Genomic DNA, 19996 nt, shown 5'->3' on the forward strand with positions numbered 1-19996 from the left:
ACGTTGATGATAATACTACATACTCTTTTCTAGTTATATACTCCATATATCTTACATACTTTTTCAGCTCAGATATCATCACACATACTTCATAATACTTTTTTACATACTTCTTTTCCAATGATTATACTACATACTTTTTCAGCTCACATATCATCACTTACTAATTTTTTATATACTTTTTTGAGGCGAATATACTACATACTTTTCCAGCGCACGTGCCATACACACATACTACCTACTACTTTTTTACATACTTATTTTTTAGATACGTTGATAATACTACATACTCTTTTTGGTTATGTATACTCCATATACTCCTTTTCTAGTTATATAGTCCATATATATTGCATACTTTTTCAGCCCACATTCATCATAGATACTAGTACTTCATAATACTTTTCTATATACTCCTTTCTGACAAATATACTGCATAGTTTTTCAGCTAACTTATCATCACACATACCTCTTACTACTTTTTTATATACTTCTTTTCTGATGAATATACTATATTCTTTTCCAGCTCACATGCCATGCACACATACTACATACTCTTACTTAATATACAGTACACTCAATATACTCTTCAGTGTTCATCCTACTCTTATTTGTGAACGTACATATTATTACTAATTTTTTATATACTTCTTTTCCGTACTCCAAGGCTCCAAGCAATAATATACATACACACTCCAATATATTTTCATCCATATATTCTCTAATCTAATTACGTAGACACTAAGATGGGGGAGACACATAAAACGCATGCGCATGCAAAGAGCTTTGAGGAGCATGCATCGTGGATAGTACTTACCCGTTCAACCCCATGGCATGCATGTGGTTAGCGGTCAACAAACCTCCTCGGTTTTGCTGTAAAAACGGATTAACTAATTTAAAATAGCTAGTATGTGGGACGCTATCGGATCTTTTCATATCCAACAGCCCGGTTAGTTTGCTGCTAGGGGGACACGTGGAGGGAAATTGCTTAGGAGGAAACTACCACTACTTGTAGATAAAATGTGTCCTATATATATATATAATTCTGATCCCGATGAACTAGATGCATTGGATAATTTTTTTGGTGAAATTCCAATTCCAAGCTCCAATATCATCACATAGCCTATACCATGTCAATGCTTTTCCCCCCAAAGATAAAGGGAAAACCTTCTTCTTAACTTCATCTCCGGGTAAACCTGCAAGCTTAAATAATCCAGAAACTTCATCCACATAGATTAGGTGCATATCGGGATATTTCGTTCCATCACCTGCATAAGGATTAGCTAGCAGTTATTCTTTCCTACCCGAAGGAATCTCATAACTAATATTTTCAGTAGGTGCAGTAGGTTGAGGAGCAACTCTTTGTGTTTCCGGTCGAGGTGAAGATACCCCGAAAAAACCCCTCAAGGGGTGGTTTTCTATAGTAACAAGTGACAGTAAATTTCAGCACATAATATAAATTTTTCCTTATCAATTTCCACTTACCAAGAGTGCTTCACTCCCCGGCAACGGCGCTAGAAAATAGTCTTGATGACCCACAAGTATAGGGGATCAATCCTAGTCCTTTCGATAAGTAAGAGTGTCGAACCCAACGAGGAGCAGAAGGAAATGACAAGTGGTTTACAGCAAGGTAATTTCTGCAAGCACTGAAATTGTCGGAAACAGGTAGTTTGATAGCAAGATAATTTGTAACGAGCAAGTAACGATAATGGTAACAAAAGTGCAGCAAGGTAGCCCAATCCTTCTTGTAGCAAATGACATGTAATGCCCACGATGCGGCTATATCTCCCACGTGTCGAGGCACGACTTGGAGGCATAACCGCATTGTGGTTTTGTCGCAAGAAGGGTCATCTTCACACAATCCCATGTAATGAACAAGAATGGGATAAAGAGTTGGCTCACAATCGCCACTTCACACAATACATAAATAAATCATACATCAATCAGAGTACACACATAGGTCCGACTACGGAACCAAAAGGAAAGAAGACAACCCAACTGCTAGATCCCTGGTCGTCCCAACTGGGCTCCACTACTGATCAAATTGAAAAGAAACAACCCAACGAACAAGATCTTCATCGAGCTCCCACTTGAGCTCAGTTGCGTCACCTGCACTGGTCTCATCGGCACCTGCAACTGTTTGGAAGTATCTGTGAGTCACGAGGACTCAGCAATCTCACACCCGCGAGATCAAGACTATTTAAGCTAAAAGGAAAGGATGGTGTACTGAGGTGGAGCTGCAGCAAGCACTAGCATATATGATGGCTAACATACGCAAAGGAGAGCGAGAAGAGAAGCAACGGAACGGTCGTGAACTAGCAATGATCAAGAAGTGATCCTGAACTCCTACTTACGTCAAACATAACACAAGAACCGTGTTCACTTCCCGGACTCCGCCGAGAAGAGACCATCACGGCTACACACGCGGTTGATGCGTTTTAATTAAGGTCAAGTGTCAAGTTCTCTACAACCGGATATTAACAAATTCCCATCTGCCACATAACCGTGGGCACGGCTTTCGAAAGATAATACCCTGCAGGGGTGTCCCAACTTAGCCCATTATAAGCTCTCACGGTCAACGAAGGATAAACTTTCTCCCGGGAAGACCCGATCAGTCTCGGAATCCCGGTTTACAAGACATTTCGACAATGGTAAAACAAGACCAGCAAAGCCACCCGAATGTGCCGACAAATTCCGATAGGAGCTGCACATATCTCGTTCTCAGGGCACAACGGATGAGCCAGACGTCGGGTTGGCATAGACCCTGGTTGCCCAGGGGGCGCCGGACATCGCTCGGTTTGGACCAGCACTCGAAGGAGAACTGGCCCGGGGGGTTAAAATAAAGATGACCCTTGAGTCTGCAGAACCCAAGGGAAAAAGGCTTAGGTAGGCAAATGGTAAAACCAAGGTTGGGCCTTGCTGGAGGAGTTTTATTCAAAGCGAACTGTCGAGGGGGTCCCATAAATCACCCGACCGCGTAAGGAACGCAAAATCAAGGAACATAACACCGGTATGACGGAAACTAGGGCGGCAAGAGTGGAACAAAACACCAGGCATAAGACCGAGCCTTCCACCCTTTACCAAGTATATAGATGCATTAATTAAATAAGAGATATTGTGATATCCCAACATAAACATAATCCAACATGGAGCAATCTTCATCTTCACCTGCAACTAGCAACGCTATAAGAGGGGCTGAGCAAAAGCGGTAACATAGCCAAACAATGGTTTGCTAGGAAGGATGACAAAGGTCAGAGGTTCATGGCAACATGGGAGGCATGAAATAGCAAGTGGTAGGTAGCGCTGCATAGCAATAGAGTGAACAACTAGCAAGCAAAGTTAGAAGTGATTTCGAGGGTATGGTCATCTTGCCTGAAATCCCGCAAAGAAGAAGAACGAGTCCATGAAGAAGACAAGCGGACGTAGTCGAACGAATCCTCACAACTCCGGAACGAAACCGAAGGTAACGGGAGAAGCAAACCGGAAAGAAACAAACACCATAGTAAACAACCACCACATCCACATGGCATGATGCACAAACAAGTATGATGCATGTCCGGTTTAATGAGGCATGGCATGGCAAGGTGCAACAAACAACGCTACAAATTAAGTGGAGCTCAATATGCAGCGAGTTGCATATTGACGAAACACCACATCAATTATTTAGTTCTCTCTCATTATGTACTCGACCATATTAAATGTTGATTACCAAGGCAAGAGGTGAAGCATAATTAAACAACCTATCTAGGCACGTTTAAAAGAGGCCGGAAATAACAAACAACAATACCGGAAAAACCCCATATGACATTTAGCAATTTTAATGCAAACATCAATTTTAGACATTTTAAATGTTGTTATCATGATGCGAATGACAGATGTAAGTTATATGCAATTTTATGAAAATGTTGACATGAAGATGATTAGGAGCATTTGGTCACCATGGCAGAAAGAATTGGGTGCCACGGCGATGAAAACGGAAACGATGCCATGGCAACGTCCCGGTTCCGATAACTCGTTGAGCGACCGGTGCAAACGAAGATGTGGATGTGCGGAACATGCAAAAGATGGTGGGGTGATCCCGGTTACCGGGGTCCCACGGGACGATGGCATGACAACGAGGAGGAACATGGAATGACAACTCGGAAACGGTGCAACCACGAGCATCTCATACAACACACATGCATTCGGTCCACGGACGTCGTCTCGGGGTTATACCTTCGAAGCATGCATTTCGGAACGGGTCGAGTTCGTAGTGGAAGTAGACGTTCTCGCGGCGGTAGTGGAAGTAGAGGCACACGTTCGTTTTCGGAGAGGTACTTGACGGGTCCGAATCCCTTCGGGGTTGTCGTGGTACTTGCGGTCTCGGCGACGGTAGTTGTACACGAACGTAGACGAACTTGACGAGTCGTCGTCATCCTGGTACTTGGCGAATCCCACAGCGGCGGTAGAGGTACACTTGGCGGTCTTGGGTCTACATGATTTGGGTGCATTCGGGGACGTCTCAGTCGTTCAACGTAGAGGCCGTGTAGGCGAACTTGTTGGTCTTGATGACCCGAAACGAAGCAACACAAGGGCCTCGAGTGGGCAGCAGCAAGGAGGCGATGGTGGTGGTCAGCGGCAGCACGGGCCCGGGGTGAAAATGACGACGAACAGCGGCGCCCGAAGAGGTGACGGCAGGGATGGCTTGGAGCCCTGGACAAGGCCGGAGGTCGGGGAGGGGGCAGTCGACGGCAGCCGAACCAGGAGTCGAGGCGGCGGAGCTCCTGTTTGGCGACAGGCGAAGCGGCAAGGAGGAGACGCTCGGGGACGGCTCGGGTGCGGGACGAGGAAGGGAGACGCGAGGACGCAGCGGGTCGACGGGGCGGCGCGGTGCAGAGGCGAAGCAGGGTCGAGGCAGGGGTGACGCGGAGGAGCTCGGCGTCCATGGCGGCATCCATGGCGGGGCGGCGCTGAGTCGAGGCGCGGGGCGGAGATGATGAGCTAGGCGGGCCGGAGCAGATCGGGCGCGGGCGCGTCAGGGTCACCAACGTCCGGCAGGGCCGCGGCGGTGCGTGGGAGCCGAACGGAGGCGGGGCGACGATGGCGCTGGAGGGACGGGGCGAGGGAGCGAGGGGGATCGAGGGCTGCGCGTGGGTGGCGGCGGAGGGGATCGAGGAGAGGAAGATGGCGGCGTGAGGGAGGAGATCGGGGGAGATGGGGATCGAGCGCTGGGTGCGGGCTAGGGTTAAGAGGAGGGTTTAGGTGGGCCGGCCTGCTGGGAGGCCCAATTGGCCAGCTGGGCTTTCTCTTCTTGATTTACAGAAAATAGAAAGAAAGAATAGAGAGAAAAGAGAAGGTTAGAGAAAGAATTGGCACGGGGTTAATTTTCTTAGACTCAGAAAAATGAGTTTAATCCAAGAAAATAGGAGTGGGCATGGATGCAAGGTTTAGATTCAAAAACATTTGAATTTAATTCAAATGGGTTAATAGGAAGTGGAGGTTTGGAAGGCCCAAAAATGTTGAGAATTTAGGCGGAGCTTCGATAAAAGAGATAAGAATTTATGGCAAAAGTTTGGAGAACAAACATGAAGCAAAAAGGCATGAGAATTAAATTGCAAGTGTGTTATGGTGATTCCAAAGTTAATGGAATATTTTTAATATAGCTCCCTAATATTGGGAGGATATGTTCTAAAGAGAAGTCACCCTTCCCTCGATTTAAATGGATCGAAGATCCATGCAATTTACTTAGTTGGGTTTTAAAAAATTAAAGACATGATGGCATGATGCAATGCAAAAATAAAAGAGCAAACACCAAAAGAAACACGCGGTGATCACGAGAAAATGGAGGTCTTCTGGAGCGTCGGTCTCGGGGCGTTACATGACACGCTGGAACGGTCTCTTATAATAAGCAAAGCGTTCTTGAGGGCACACGGATATTTCATCTAGTCACTTTCATCATGTTGGTTTGGTTCGCGTTCGCTGCTTTGATAATTTGATATGTGGGTGGACTGTTCCTTGGGTGTTGTTCTTACTTGAACAAGCCTCCCACTTATGATTAACCCCTCTCACAAGCATCTGCAACTACGAAAGAAGAATTAATATAAAATCTAACCATAGCATTAAACATATGGATCCAAATCAGCTCCTTACGAAATAGCGCATACACTAGGGTTTAAGCTTCTGTCACTCTAGCGACCCATCATCTAATAACTACTCCACAATGCATTCCCTTAGGCCAAAATATGGTGAAGTGTCATGTAGTCGACGTCCACATAACACCACTAAGGGAATCACAACATACACATCATCAAAATATCGAACGAATATCAAATTCACATGATTACTTGCAACATGACTTCTCATGTCGCCTCAAGAACAAGGGAAATTACTCACAAATAATATTCGTGCTCAAGATCAGAGGAGTAATAAATATCATAATGGATCTGACCATATAATCTTTCACCAAATAAATCGGCTAGCATCAACTACAAGATGTAATCAACACTACTAGTCACCCACATGTACCAATCTGAGGTTTTGATACAAAGATTGAACATAAGAGATGAACTACGGTTTTATATGAGATGGTGATGTTGAAGATGTTGATGAAGATTGGCCTCCCAAAGATGAGAGGGTTGTTGGTGATGACGATGGCTTCGATTTCCCCCTCCCGGAGGGAAGTTCCCCCGATGGAATCGCTCCGCGGGAGGGCAAAAGTGCTCCTGCCCAAGTTCCACCTTGAGACAGTGGCGCTCCATCCAGAAAGTCCTCTCCTTATTTTTTCTAGGTCAAAAAACCTTATGTACCAGAAGATGGGCACCAGAGGTGGGCCTAGGCCCCCACTACCCACCAGGGCGCTCCTGGAGGGGGTGGCACGGCGGCACCTGGGTGGCCCCCTCTGGTGTTTCTTTATTCCAATATTTTTTATATATTCCAAAATAATTCTCCGTGAAATTTCAGTTCATTTGGAGATGTGCAAAATAGGTATCTCTGACGTAGCTTTTTCTGGTCTAGAATTCTAGTTGGCGGCATTCTCCCTCTTTGTGTAAACCTTGCATATTATGAGAGAAAAGGCATTAGAATTACTCCACAAAGTTTTATAATGAATAAAAACACTATAAATAACAGTAGGAAAACATGATGCAAAATGGACGTATCAGGTGCCGGCGGCTAGGGTTCTCTCCTCCCCTAGGTCCCTTCACGAAAGTGTCTTGTATAGACGTGGTGGAGCCATTGGTACTCCATACAAGCGCTCATGCGAGCGCTTGCGGTCGTATGGAACACCGTCTTTTGGTCTGCTCCGCCTAATGACTTGGGTTTCTTCATGGAAGTTGCTCCAATTGGCTTGATTTCAGTAATTCTCCTTGGTTTCCTTTCATATATGATATTTCCTACCAAACAATGGAGAAACGGATTTTCTTCTCTTTTGAAGGATTGGCGTTAGGAATATCCGGAGATTGATAGAAACCCGGTGAAAACCAAATAAGAATTACTAGAAACACATCACAAATTCTCGAGCCATCAACCACTGACGTGCAACCCCCCCCCCCCACACACACACACACAATCTCCCCTTCTACCTCACTTCCCCGGTCGAGCAGCAGAAGGTCAGGCGGTCGCCTTATCCGCCACCGCCGCCAATGTGGTTCCGGATCTGCACCCTCATCGCGTGATGGGTGTGTCGGTTCCTTCCCACAGTCACGCATGCCCAAAGAGGACAGAGCTTGCAGCGACTCGGCTGTTCCGGACGGATGCCATGGAGCTCGCCAACAAGGTCCCGTCCCCCTCTCTCGCCCCCTTCTCCTTTTTCATTCGATCTGGGTGTTGCACTGTTATTCCTCACACAGGCCCGATTTTCTTTTTTTCATGTGGGTCATCATCAAGGGCGGCTCACGAGCTCGTCAAGGCCTCGAGCTTCTAGCTCACCCTCTGACGCTCTCACAGTGAGTTCTGGCTCGACTCCCTGGTGGTGAAGATGGAGCAGCGAAATAGCTCCATCCAATGGTTGCTCGAGTGGGACAAGAAGCCTAGCCCTCCCCAATCCAACCTGCCATTGGAGTTCTGTGAGACCCTGGCTATCATCAAAGCCGAGCGCGACCACCATGAGAGGGTCCTCGTCGACCTCACGCGTGAGGGTCATGCCTACGTCAAGATCGATGTCTTCAATGATGGCGACCCAAGTACAAAACTCCCAACGAGACATGCAATGTCTTTTCGACGGGCACCCCCGACGAGTTTTGGCTCGACTCCCTGCTCACCTTCTTCGCCATCTACTGCATATGGAGGAAGAGAGAAAGGAGTTGGTTAATGCCCATGAGGTGTTAGATGTAATGCCACATAGAAAATGGAGGAGGAGGAGGAGGAGGAAGAAGAAGACAAAGTCAATTCACCCTCATGGCACTTTTTCTGCAACTCAACCTGACGGGTGGGCCCGACCAATTAGTGATGTCATCAAAGTCATTAGAATTTTCCATCAGTGTTTGTACCCACTGTCAATTTTTTGGTGTCGTGATTTTTGCAACGAATTGTAAAGTGTTGGTTTTTCGTTAATGATGCCGCTATTGTGATGGTTCTATGCATTTTACTCACGATACTAACATCACAACAAACACAAAATTAGTGTGCATCATCCCTCATATTACATTGTAGAGTAGGTCATGTATTCTCAAAAGAGAAAAAAGGAAATAAATACTAGTAGATTCGCTAAAATCCCATCCCGCAAATTTGATATAAGGGCCGCCTGTAAAAAAATGTGGAAATGCGAGGCCTCCTGTGGAACAGATCATGTAAACTCGTCCCGCAGAATTGGACGATTCACGATACCACAATTTTTCCGGAGCTTTGCAAATTCATGATTTTCAACAATATAAACTTAACAAAATCATAATATAAATCAAACTTATAAATGGTCCGGAAGGCAAATCACAATCAACAATCATCTTCATTACAACAAATGTTTAAATTCAAATAATTAATACAACAAGAAATGGTCCACGAGGAAAATAGTTGTTCAAATCACACACAAATACATATTAAATTTATTAAATAAAATGGGAGTCTATCTCCCATACAATTGTCACTGATGCTCAACAAGATCATTACGGGGCTGGTAGTGCATCGCATTGTTTTTAATCTTTTGATAGATCTCAAGAAATGCATTGATATCACCCGGGTCCGTGGCAGGCTTCACACGGCTACCAACATTATCATAGTAAAACTAAGTTTAAATCCCTCTCATCCTCAAGGATCATGTTGTCTGGAATTACGCATGCAGAGCTTGCAACACACCAAATACCCCCTCAATATCCTTTCAGCATGCTCCTTATGCTTGGGCAAAAAAATGCGCTTCTTGATTTTCAGGTCACTTATGGTCTTGACAAATATTGACCATGGAGGATAAATACCATCAGCAAGATAATACCCCATGGTATAGTCATGTCCATTGATGGTATAGTTGCAAGCAGGAGCTTTTCCACTAGCTACCTGAGCAAAAAGATGAGATCGACGCAACACAGTGATATGATTGAAAGACCCTAGAAATCCAAAGAAGCAATGCCGAATCCATAAAGTCGTGTGAAGCCACGGCTTCGAGCACAATAGTTGGTTTACGTTTGTGGCGGTGTATTACCCTGCCCAAGCCACCGGGCAGTTCTTCCACCTCCAATGCATGCAATCCACACTTCCAAGCATCACTGGCCATCCTCTTGCTTCATTCATCGCCACCAACTTCTCTGTGCCCTCCTTATTTGGACCTTGAAGTTACTCCGGACCAAAAATCCGAATCAATGTCTTCCCAAACACCCGCACACATTTGAGTGTGGTATATCTTCTCCAATGCGAAGATACTCATTGATGTTGTCGTCCAGAATGACATGCAATCACTCTCATTGTCACCGATATTTTTTGGTATGAACAAGCAAATCGGCGGCATTCCTCCAGCGAGTGAAGAAACAACAATTTTGCTTGCAAGCTTCAACAGTGCGAACAAAAGGAGACCTACGCATTCAATATCGCCTACCAAAAAGGTGAGCCGGATATGTCGGTGCGCCAGCCAAGTAGTCCTTCATGAGCATGTTGTGGCTGAGAGCTTGGTTGCGCAGAATGCAAAACCGGACAACCGTCAATTCGTGGCGTTTTATCTTCAGGCCCGCTTCAAATTTGTTGACAAGATGCAACAACACTAACTGGTCAACATCGTGGTCCAAAATCATCTCCTATATGTCGAAATCATCCTACGAAGACGACGACGAAGAACTCCAAGCATCCCTCTAAAAAAATCCACCCCTAAGATCTTTCTAAAATATCGTTGCGCCTAAGATTAGAACAATAAATTGCCTTCAAATTACCTTCCCCGGAAGCAAATCTGCCCGCCAGAATAAAGTCAGCTGCCCCTTTCTTCTCCGCCGCCGATCGAAGCAAAACGACCGACCTCATCTTCACCACGGCCACAAATCCACGGCGCTGACGCGCGCAGCTACACCTCGGTCGATTCCGCGGCTTGGACCAACCGGATCCACCTGATACAAGGCCGCGCGGCAAGCTCCGAGGTGTATATCCATGGCGCCGACGGCAGCCGCCCACCCTCATGGAAAATGGGCACCCCCCAGCCTCCAAAATTGGTGGAGAAAGTCAGCTGCCCCTTTCTTCTCCGCCGGCCGACCGAAGCAAATCGACCAACCTCTTTTTCACCACGGTGCCGACGCGCGTGTCTACACCTTGGTCGATGACCAACCGGATCCACCTGATATGAGGCCGCACAGCAAGCTTCAACCAACCGGATCCACCTGGTACGAGGCCGCGCGGCAAGCTCCGGGGCGTATCCATGGCGCCAACGGCAGCCGCCCACCCTCGTGAAAAATGGGCACCCCCAGCCTCCAAAATTGGTGGAGAAGGTGCGGCTGGTGGTTGGGGGCAGCAAGTGTCGACGAGGAGATGTGGCAACGACGGTACGCTGAAAACTGGTGAAGGTGCACCAGCTGAATGAGAGTATAATGAAATCAAGAGGCACATGATCAAAAGAGGCGTCCCCATCCAATAATCTCAAGCACTATTTTCAGCGCACATGAACACGGCATGACAAATGCAAAGCTACTCAAAGCAACATCACAGAAAAAAAGATGCAGCTGGAAATAACGGGCAGAACGATTAACTGTGCATCACAATATTAACTTAAGAACATAGTTTTCCCGTGTACTGCGTACCGGAGCACAACATCTACGAACGAAATCAACAAAGCGAAAGGATTTAGCTATATAAATCATCATCGTCAGCTGCTGCAGCAGCGGAAGCAAAAGGGTCGGCCGCAGCGGCAGAGGAAGCACCCGCAGCCGGCTGATCAGGGAACCGGAACTCGCTGCCAAATCCACGAGACTGCTGCAGAGTCTGGGCAAAGGCCTGGTACTTGCGGATGTCGGCATCGCTCACACTCCGGCGCGCATACTTCATCGACTCCTCGAAGTGGGCAGCCCTGATCTCAGCAACCTCATCAACCTCGTCCTCCTCCATGGCTTCAGGGTTGTCCTTCCTCCGCCTCTCCCTCTCGATGTCCTGAAAGGATGAGTTCCATTAGACCACAGGTATAAACCAAGAGTGTTGCATGCCAGAAAAATAAGTGCTTCAAAAGGATTGATTTCCTAGTCCTACTGCAGATCAATTCATAGAAATTACTGGTACCTTCTCGATGTTCTCCCTGATGGCATACTTGCAAGCACGCTGGCAAATTTCAGTGATATCAGCACCGCTGAACCCTTGAGTGTACTTGGCAAGAGCACTCAGATCAATATCCTTGGCCAAAGGAGACTTTCTGAGGCAAGCTTTGAAGATCTGGTGCCTCGACTCAACATCAGGAAGAGGGATGTAGATAAGCTGATCAAGACGCCCTGGCCTAAGCAGGGCAGGGTCTATGATGTCTGGCCTGTTGGTAGCACCAATGATGAAGACGGTTTTCTTAGCATTCATGCCATCCATCTCAGTCAGCAGCTGGTTCAGCACTCTATCAGCAGCACCTCCAGCATCCCCACTGCTGCTTCCTCTCTGTAATATGGTCATTGTTATCAGCCATTATGAAATACAAAGAAAAAACTCGCACAAATTCAGAGAGAGAGAGGGAGAGAATGACTGACTGACCTGGGTAGCAATAGAGTCAAGCTCATCAAAGAAGAGCACACATGGTGCTGACCCCCTAGCCTTGTCGAAAATCTCACGCACATTGGCCTCACTCTCACCAAACCACATGGTAAGCAGCTCAGGTCCCTTGATACTGATGAAGTTAGCCTGGCACTCATTTGCAATTGCCTTGGCTAATAAGGTTTTACCACAGCCAGGAGGGCCATAGAACAAAACACCCTTGGAAGGAGACATGCCAAACTTCTCAAATTTCTCCGGATGCTCCACAGGGTATTGAACAGTCTGCAAGAATTTCATTTTTGTTATACAACCTACAGCTAGAACACAGCAAATTTAAGAATAGAGATAAACATAAGAGCAGCAAAATACCTCCTGCAACTCCCTTTTGACATTCTCCAGCCCACCAATATCTTCCCAAGAAACATTGGGAACTTCAACAACCTGATTTTCAGAAGATAGAAGGTGAGCCCTACAAAACATGTATATACAAAACAAAATTGACAAATAAAGTCAAAGAGATGCTCACAGTTTCACGGAGAGCAGACGGGTTGCTTGTCGTCAGGGCGGTCTTGAAATGGTCATTTGTCACAGCCATAGAGTTGAGTATCTCAGCATCTATTGTCTCGTCCTCAAGATCAATAATATCCATCTTCTCACGAATGCATTGGAGAGCAGCCTCAGTGCAAAGAGCAGCAAGATCAGCACCAACATACCCATGAGTATCTCTTGAAATATGTTCCAGTTCCACCTGCAATACAATTAGCAATGTCAATCAAGAAACGGTTTCATCAAATTGAGCAATCATCCAGAAAGATATTGCATTCAAGGTTCAAGGATTATTAATGAAGATCACTTACATCTTCAGCCAACTTCATGTTTTTGGTGTGAATCCGGAGAACCTCAAGGCGCCCAACTTCATCAGGGACTCCAATGTCAATCTCCCGGTCAAACCTACCAAATCTTCTGAGGGCAGGATCAATACTGTTTGGGCGGTTTGTAGCACCCATGACAATAACATGTGCACGGGATTTAAGCCCGTCCATAAGAGTCAACAGCTGTGAAACAATACGCCTTTCAACTTCTCCATTGGTCTTCTCTCTCTTCGGGGCTATTGAATCAATCTCATCAATAAAAATGATGGACGGAGCATTCTTCTCAGCTTCTTCAAATGCCTTTCTGAGATTGCTCTCACTTTCTCCTGCTAACTTGGACATAATTTCTGGGCCATTAATCAGAAAGAAGAATGCACCTGTTTCATTGGCAACAGCTCTAGCAATAAGGGTCTTGCCAGAGCCAGGTGGTCCAAACAGCAATATGCCCTTTGGAGGCTTCACACCAATAGACTTGAAAAGCTGAGGGTGACGCAGTGGGAGTTCAACCAGTTCTCTGATCTGGGCCATTTGCTTCCTAACTCCACCAACATCATCATAGCCAACATCGTCAAGCCTTTCTTCATCCTCCCTCTTAACAGGCTCACCATCACAGAATATCTCGGTGTCTGGTGCAACGATGCAATACTCTGCAGGGTCTGTCTCTATAACTTTGAATTCCACACTTCTCATTCCACCCCTCACAAGGAAAAGATCTCCCTTCCTCAAAGGACGGTAAGCTTCTAGGAAGTAAGCTGAAAAAACCAGATGAATACAATGTCAACAAAAGGACTGCATGCAGTGTATATTGTCCCAATAAAATATGGCAAGGCATTTCAAGATTTCTTATCAGCAGCAGCATCAAAAAAGTGTAGCATAGGTACAATGGATTTCTTTATTTCAATGAAGATAGTTCAGAGGGTAGACACAAATACTATATCATGGGGGAAATAGCAGTTTTAGTATGACAGCTGAGAAACACCATCTGTTTACACTTATAAACAAAGGTGTTGGCATTAAAAGGCTGTATAAACAAAGTTGTGAACAGCACACTAGAAAAACCCAGATGACATGCTAAGCACTGGAGGTTAACTAACTTAGGCCATGACAAAAGGTAGGGAGAATATTTCAGTGATGAAGAAATCTCACGTTTCAAGAAGGCGTCAAACAAGTTTCCAGTAATGCCTTCAACTGTGTCATCGATAGGAAGTGTGTGCACCCGCTTCCCGTATTTGACATCAGGGCATTGGTGAACAGACACCACGTCACCAAGTCGCACTCTCAAGTTCTTCCTGACGGTCTTGTTCATTCTGATCTTTGGCTCCTCACATGTGTCATCAGCAAGCACAATGCAGATTGTGTCCTTCCTTTTCTTACCCTGTAAGACAGTGATCCTAAATGTCAGGAGGCATGAATGAAGTACTAGTAGCTCGCTGCTAAAAGAACAATAATTATCATATAGCGCCAATACAGAGAAGCATCCAAACTTCAAACATGTTCCAATCTACGTGTTGCCCCACAGAATCAAAAGATGGTTATAATTGTAAAAATACCAACTGCGTACACATTGCGGTGTCCATGATAAACAAAAATACACATCAATCAATATATTGCCATATTCCAAACAGGGGGTACCTCAATTACATCATGCAATGGTACTGTAGTGTTTAGGAAATACTAGTGTATAAAGGAGAAAGCTTTTAACTCCCAGGAGTCCATAGTTATTAACTCCCCATCCATTGGTATTAATTAAGTTATCTAATCGCATCAACCAGCTAAGATGGTATAATACATACTAGATATATGCAGCTATCCAGACCCCAGTGAGTAAAGCAGTGTGGCCAACCACACCTTAAATTCACTAGATTGGCTACTCTGTCTGGACGAAGCAGCTAAGTAAATACTGGCCAGACACTAAGATGAAGTGATTAGAAACTCGGAGGCTCAACCGAGGCCCTGGGATATGGCGCGCACCTTAAGAAGGACCGTGTCGCCGCGGAAGAGCTGGAGCCTCTCCATGGTGTCGGGGTGGAGGGCGACGACGGAGTTGTCATCGTTGGTGGCCTCGTCGACGACGAGGCGGTTGGGGGACTTCTTCCGCTCTAGAATCGCCGTCGAGTAGTCCTTCTTCGACTTGCTGCAGACGGCCCGAAAACAAGAACGAAAAATCAGCAAAACAATCAGCCAGATCGGAAAGCGCAGGACAACCGAGGAGCCCTAGATCGGCGCGGGATCTTACGGATCGGAGGAGGAGGCCTCGCCCTGCGGCGTCGGGGCGGCCATGGCGGGCGGATCCGGGGTTCGCCGGCGCCGCTAGGTCTCTCGGCGGGGCTGCTGCTGCGGGGGGTTGCGGATATCCTTCGCTCCGCCTTGGGAAGTGAAGGAGGTGGGCGAGAGAGAGGGGATTAGTTCGCCATTATTTATAGCTTCTTCCGTGCGCGGAGGGGTTTGGGATTTTCTCCCCTCCGCGACCCGGGCTCCGGTGCGGGAGTTGTACACGGACGCCATGACGTGCGGGTCCAGGACGCCCAGGGCCCGCCTGGCGGGCTCCGTGAGGGCTCCGGGTCTCGGTCGCGCGGGGCCACGCCGGAAGGCTCTGGAAGGCGTGGTCGTCTCGTGTGTGCGCGAGGAAACAGTGGTTGGTTGGGTGATGGCGATCGGATGGATGGGAGGGAGATGATCTCGGTCGACAAGTTTGGTATCTTGAGGGCACGTTCAATGGAGAGGCGCTTGTTTGGACGCTTAGATAATAAAAATAATTATTTAAGGAACTGGCACCGGAGCAGGAGTCCATTCCTCCAACGCAGGAGCATTTGTTGGGGCGCTAACCAAATTAATTTTCTACCAAAACAATATCTCCAGCGCTGGTTAAAAGGCTCGTGCATGAAAGAAAGGGACGAGGCGCCCGGTGCCTGGCTTGGCATCGGTGCCAGCCAAAAACCAGGGATCGGACGGGATTTTATTGAAACGGCAAGGAATTAAACCCTGGCGTCTCAGGGGCGGATCCACCATGGGTCAAGGGTGTTCAGATGAACACCCGAAAATTTATGCAAATATTTTTTTACATATAGGCATATATGGCAGAGTATAGAAATACGATCTTACATGGGCCCAATACGTGCACTTTGGCAGCAGGCGAGCAGCCCATTAGGCCATTAGGTATTACCTGACTGCGCACGAGAGCCTGGACACGCACCCGCCAGCCGCTTCCTTCCCCAATTCCCACGAACAGATACAGGAGCGGCGGCGCGAGGGCATGGCGAGCCACAGCCAGCCGCCGGCGCAGGAGTTCACCAGGGCCATCGCCGACGCGGCCGCCGCCGGTGAGGAGCAGGAGCTAGTACCCAGTCCCAGTGCGGGGCACGGCGCCGCATCACAGCCACAGAGACAGTGGGTCACGCCGCCGGCACCGCCGGCCGCCGCAGTTGTTGATGCCGCGGAGGGGAGCGTACCTCCAGTGCAGCAATTTGCTCCAACAACCTCAATCTCTAAGCCTAAGGTGAATCCCCTTTCAAGTTTCAAGTTCCAACTCTGAAATTTCATTCTTTGATTTGATTCATTGTGAAATCCGAACTGAATGTGTAGTTTCTATTTGATTCAGTGAGAAGTAGCTATAGATGTAGGAGTTAGGAACTGTTGATTTATTAGCATAAAAATAACAAAGGAATTGTATTTGAATTGTAGGCAGTACAGAATTCAAAACTCAAGAGGAAGAGCATCGCCATTGATTTGAAAACTTTATGGAGTAGAGCTGGGAAGAAATCTAGAGCATGTGCAGGGGCTCTAGTGAACACAAGTCCAATTGCAGAACATGTTCAGGTTGAGCAGCAAGTGCAGGTGCAGAACACTTCCCCATCGAATCAACTTCATAGCACTATGAGCTCCCCTTCAGTTCAAAATCAGCAGCAGCTACAGATTGTTGGTGCCACGAACACAAGTCCAATTGCAGAACCTGAGATTGAGCACGAAGCAAGCGAAGAATCTGAAAATATAGAGGAAGAGAATGACACTGAAGATGCAGTTTACGATGTTCAGCTGCTTGAACCTGATCCTGGGAAGAGGATTGCTATTGCAGATTATGATGTTAATGACCAGAACAGGATTAGAAGAGGATACATTGCAAAAGGGGCTTGTCGACCAAAAAAGTATGCTTTTCCACAACACCCTGTTGGAGGTATGCGTCGATTTGTAGCTAAATGGTTCAAGTCTTATAAATGGCTTGAGTATAGTAAAGAGCTAGATGCTGCTTTCTGCTTTGTATGTTATCTTTTCAAGGATAATTCACATGTTGGTGGGGATTGCTTTGTGAATGGAGGATTTAGAAATTGGAATCACAAGGCTAGTTTTGGGAAACATGTTGGTGGGATCAATAGTGCACACAACAAAGCACAAGAGAAATACAATTTCTTCATTGCACCCAAAACAACAATCGTAGAGTCATTTTCTTCAACCACCAAACAAGACAAGGTTCTATATATAGCTCGCTTGACATATTCTCTTAAATGCCCGAGGTTTCTTTTGGGTCAAGGGTTAGCTTTTCGTGGACATGATGAAAGAGAAGTTTCACTTAATAAAGGTAATTTCCTTGAGCTTCTACATTGGCTAGCAGAGAATTTTGAAGAAGTGAATAAGGTGGTTCTTAAGAATGCTCCAAAGAACAACAAAATGATAGCTCATGAAATACAAACAGACCTCATCAACTCTTGTGCCAAAGAAACTACTAGGCTTATGATGGAAGAGCTAGGTGATAGTTGTTTCTCAATACTTGCCGATGAATCAAGTGATGTGTATCTACAAGAACAATTGGCTCTTTGTCTGCGTTATGTTGATAAAATCGGAAGGGTGGTTGAGAGGTTTCTTGGTATTTTACATGTTGCAAACACCACATCTTTGACACTCAAAACAGCAATTGAGAGTTTGCTTATGGAACATGGTTTGACCTTCTCTAGAGTACGTGGGCAAGGGTACGATGGTGCTAGCAACATGAAGGGTCATGTCAATGGTCTAAAGAAACTAATTATGGATGAGTCCCCTTCTGCCTATTATGTGCATTGTTTTGCTCATCAACTTCAGTTATCTCTAGTTGCTGTTGCTAAGGAGAACCGTGATTGTGTTTTGTTCTTTCAACAACTTGCTAATCTATTGAATGTTCTTGGGATGTCTTGTAAGAAGATTAGAATGCTTCGTGTGGCTCAAGCTGAACGGATCATTAAAGCATTGGAATTGGAGGAAATTGAAACCGGTAAAGGCATGAATCAAGAGATGGGTTTGAGTAGGCCGGGTGACACTCGTTGGGGATCTCACCACAAAACTATTATGCATATTCTTCGCATGTATCCTTCAATCCGGCTAGTTCTTAACAAGTTAGTAAGAGACCCAACTCAAAGCAATGAGGCTATGCTTGCTGAAACTATGTTGACATATTTTGAGTCATTTGACTTTGTTTTCATGGCACACTTGTTGCAAACCATATTTGGGCACACCAATGACTTAAGTCGTGCTTTGCAAAAGAAAGATCAAGACATTGTTAATGCTGTTGAACTCATTCATTTGACAAAGATTCAATTGCAATTGTTGAGAGATGATGGTGGATGGGAAACTTTCCTTGAAGAGGTCACTTCTTATTGTGTCAAGCATAAAGTCAAAGTTCCTCAAATGGGTGGTAAGTACAAGCCACCTGGAAGACCCTCAAGATTCTACAAAAATCTCACGAATCTCCATCGCTTCCATGTTGAGATGTTTTTGGGTCTTATTGATAGGCAACTTCGAGAGCTTGGAGATAGATTTGATGAGGTAAACACTGAATTACTTCATTACATGGGATCATTCAGTCCGGTAAATTCTTTTGCTGCTTATCATAAGGAAAACTTGGTTAAGCTTGCGCATCTTTATCCCTTGGATTTCACGGAGGAAGATCTGATGCATATTCCTTATCAACTTACACACTTCATTACTGATATGCGTAGAGATGAGAGGTTTAGAAAGGTCAAAAACATAGTCGACCTTTCTATTATGCTTGTCGAGACAAACAAGAGTGTCACTTATAACCTTGTTTACAAGCTTCTCAAATTGGTTCTAATCCTACCAGTAGCAACAGCTAGTGTTGAGAGAGTGTTCTCTTCAATGACTTATGTGAAAAACAAGCTACGGAATAAAATGGGGAATCAACTCTTGAATGATTGCTTGGTTACATTTATTGAGAGGGAATTCTTTTTTGAAGTGAAGGATGATGTTGTCATTTCTCGCTTTCAAGCCATGACAAAGCGTATGGTCGAGTTGTAATTTTCTTATCTATTTTGTAATTTCCTTAATCTGTATTGCTGTTGCTGTGAACGAATTGGCTCCTCTGTTAAGGCCGATCCAGAATTGACTCATCTGTTTCAGTTGCTTGCTTCTGCTTTTATTGATACAGATGTTGTTGCTACTGACCAATTTGTATTGCTGTGAACGAATTGGCTCCTCTGTTAGTGTGAAAAAAAAATTTGAACACCCAATTCTAAATTCCTGGATCCGCCACTGTGGCGTCTGGGCTAAGCGCCTCCATTGTAGATGCCCTGAGAGCATCTCCAAGATGATGTATAATAACTCCAAAAAAAAGATGATGTATATAAAAAAAGATGATGTATATAAGGCATCCAAAAGAAGTTTTATTAGGGCATCCGAAATATTTCTGTCGCAAGAGATGATGTAAAACTGCGTGCTCAAAAAACTGTCGTTTGGTGTATTTGAAGTATATTTTTTTGCAAAAAGGATAAGATATATTATAAAGATTCATCGGAAGTACAAAACACCTCAAACATAATAAAAATTAGTCCATGGACCACCGAACGACCATTGCCACCACCCGAATGAGCCGCCTACATACCGCTATCGTCGCTCCCATACCGGAGCTGGCCTGACCTTGTCGATGACAGCCGAAAAGTTTTTCAGTTATGAATAATATCAAACACATTTAAAATGAATCCAAAACAAACAAAACACAATTAGTAGTACTTAATTATTCCATGGTTCGTCAATCTTTAACG

General features: G+C 45.6%; 2 protein-coding genes and 1 long non-coding RNA gene across 3 annotated transcripts; 1 reads left to right on the top strand and 2 right to left on the bottom strand.

The window, feature by feature from the left end:
- Window positions 1-1006: 1006 nt before the first annotated feature.
- Window positions 1007-4206, bottom strand: LOC141021360 (uncharacterized). Its single transcript, XR_012182393.1, has 3 exons — window positions 3370-4206; window positions 1483-2133; window positions 1007-1265 (listed from the first exon to the last, which is right to left on the bottom strand). It is a non-coding gene; the product is annotated as an uncharacterized lncRNA (long non-coding RNA).
- A 6900-nt stretch (window positions 4207-11106) lies between these two features.
- Window positions 11107-15455, bottom strand: LOC109754549 (cell division control protein 48 homolog A). Its single transcript, XM_020313458.4, has 9 exons — window positions 15211-15455; window positions 14946-15108; window positions 14121-14349; window positions 12960-13726; window positions 12629-12850; window positions 12472-12543; window positions 12103-12384; window positions 11650-12009; window positions 11107-11523 (listed from the first exon to the last, which is right to left on the bottom strand). Exons 1-9 carry the CDS (start codon window positions 15252-15254, stop codon window positions 11221-11223), a joined length of 2442 nt encoding a protein of 813 aa, XP_020169047.1. The 5' UTR covers window positions 15255-15455; the 3' UTR covers window positions 11107-11220.
- A 728-nt stretch (window positions 15456-16183) lies between these two features.
- On the top strand, window positions 16184-19374 carry LOC120963077 (uncharacterized). Its single transcript, XM_040387423.3, has 2 exons — window positions 16184-16470; window positions 16656-19374. The coding sequence occupies exons 1-2, from the start codon at window positions 16228-16230 to the stop codon at window positions 19251-19253; spliced, it is 2841 nt and encodes a 946-aa protein (XP_040243357.2). The 5' UTR covers window positions 16184-16227; the 3' UTR covers window positions 19254-19374.
- The last annotated feature ends 622 nt before the right edge of the window (window positions 19375-19996 follow it).

The sequence above is a fragment of the Aegilops tauschii genome, chromosome 4 (assembly GCF_002575655.3).
Source record: "Aegilops tauschii subsp. strangulata cultivar AL8/78 chromosome 4, Aet v6.0, whole genome shotgun sequence".
Classification (NCBI taxonomy): Eukaryota; Viridiplantae; Streptophyta; class Magnoliopsida; order Poales; family Poaceae; genus Aegilops; species Aegilops tauschii.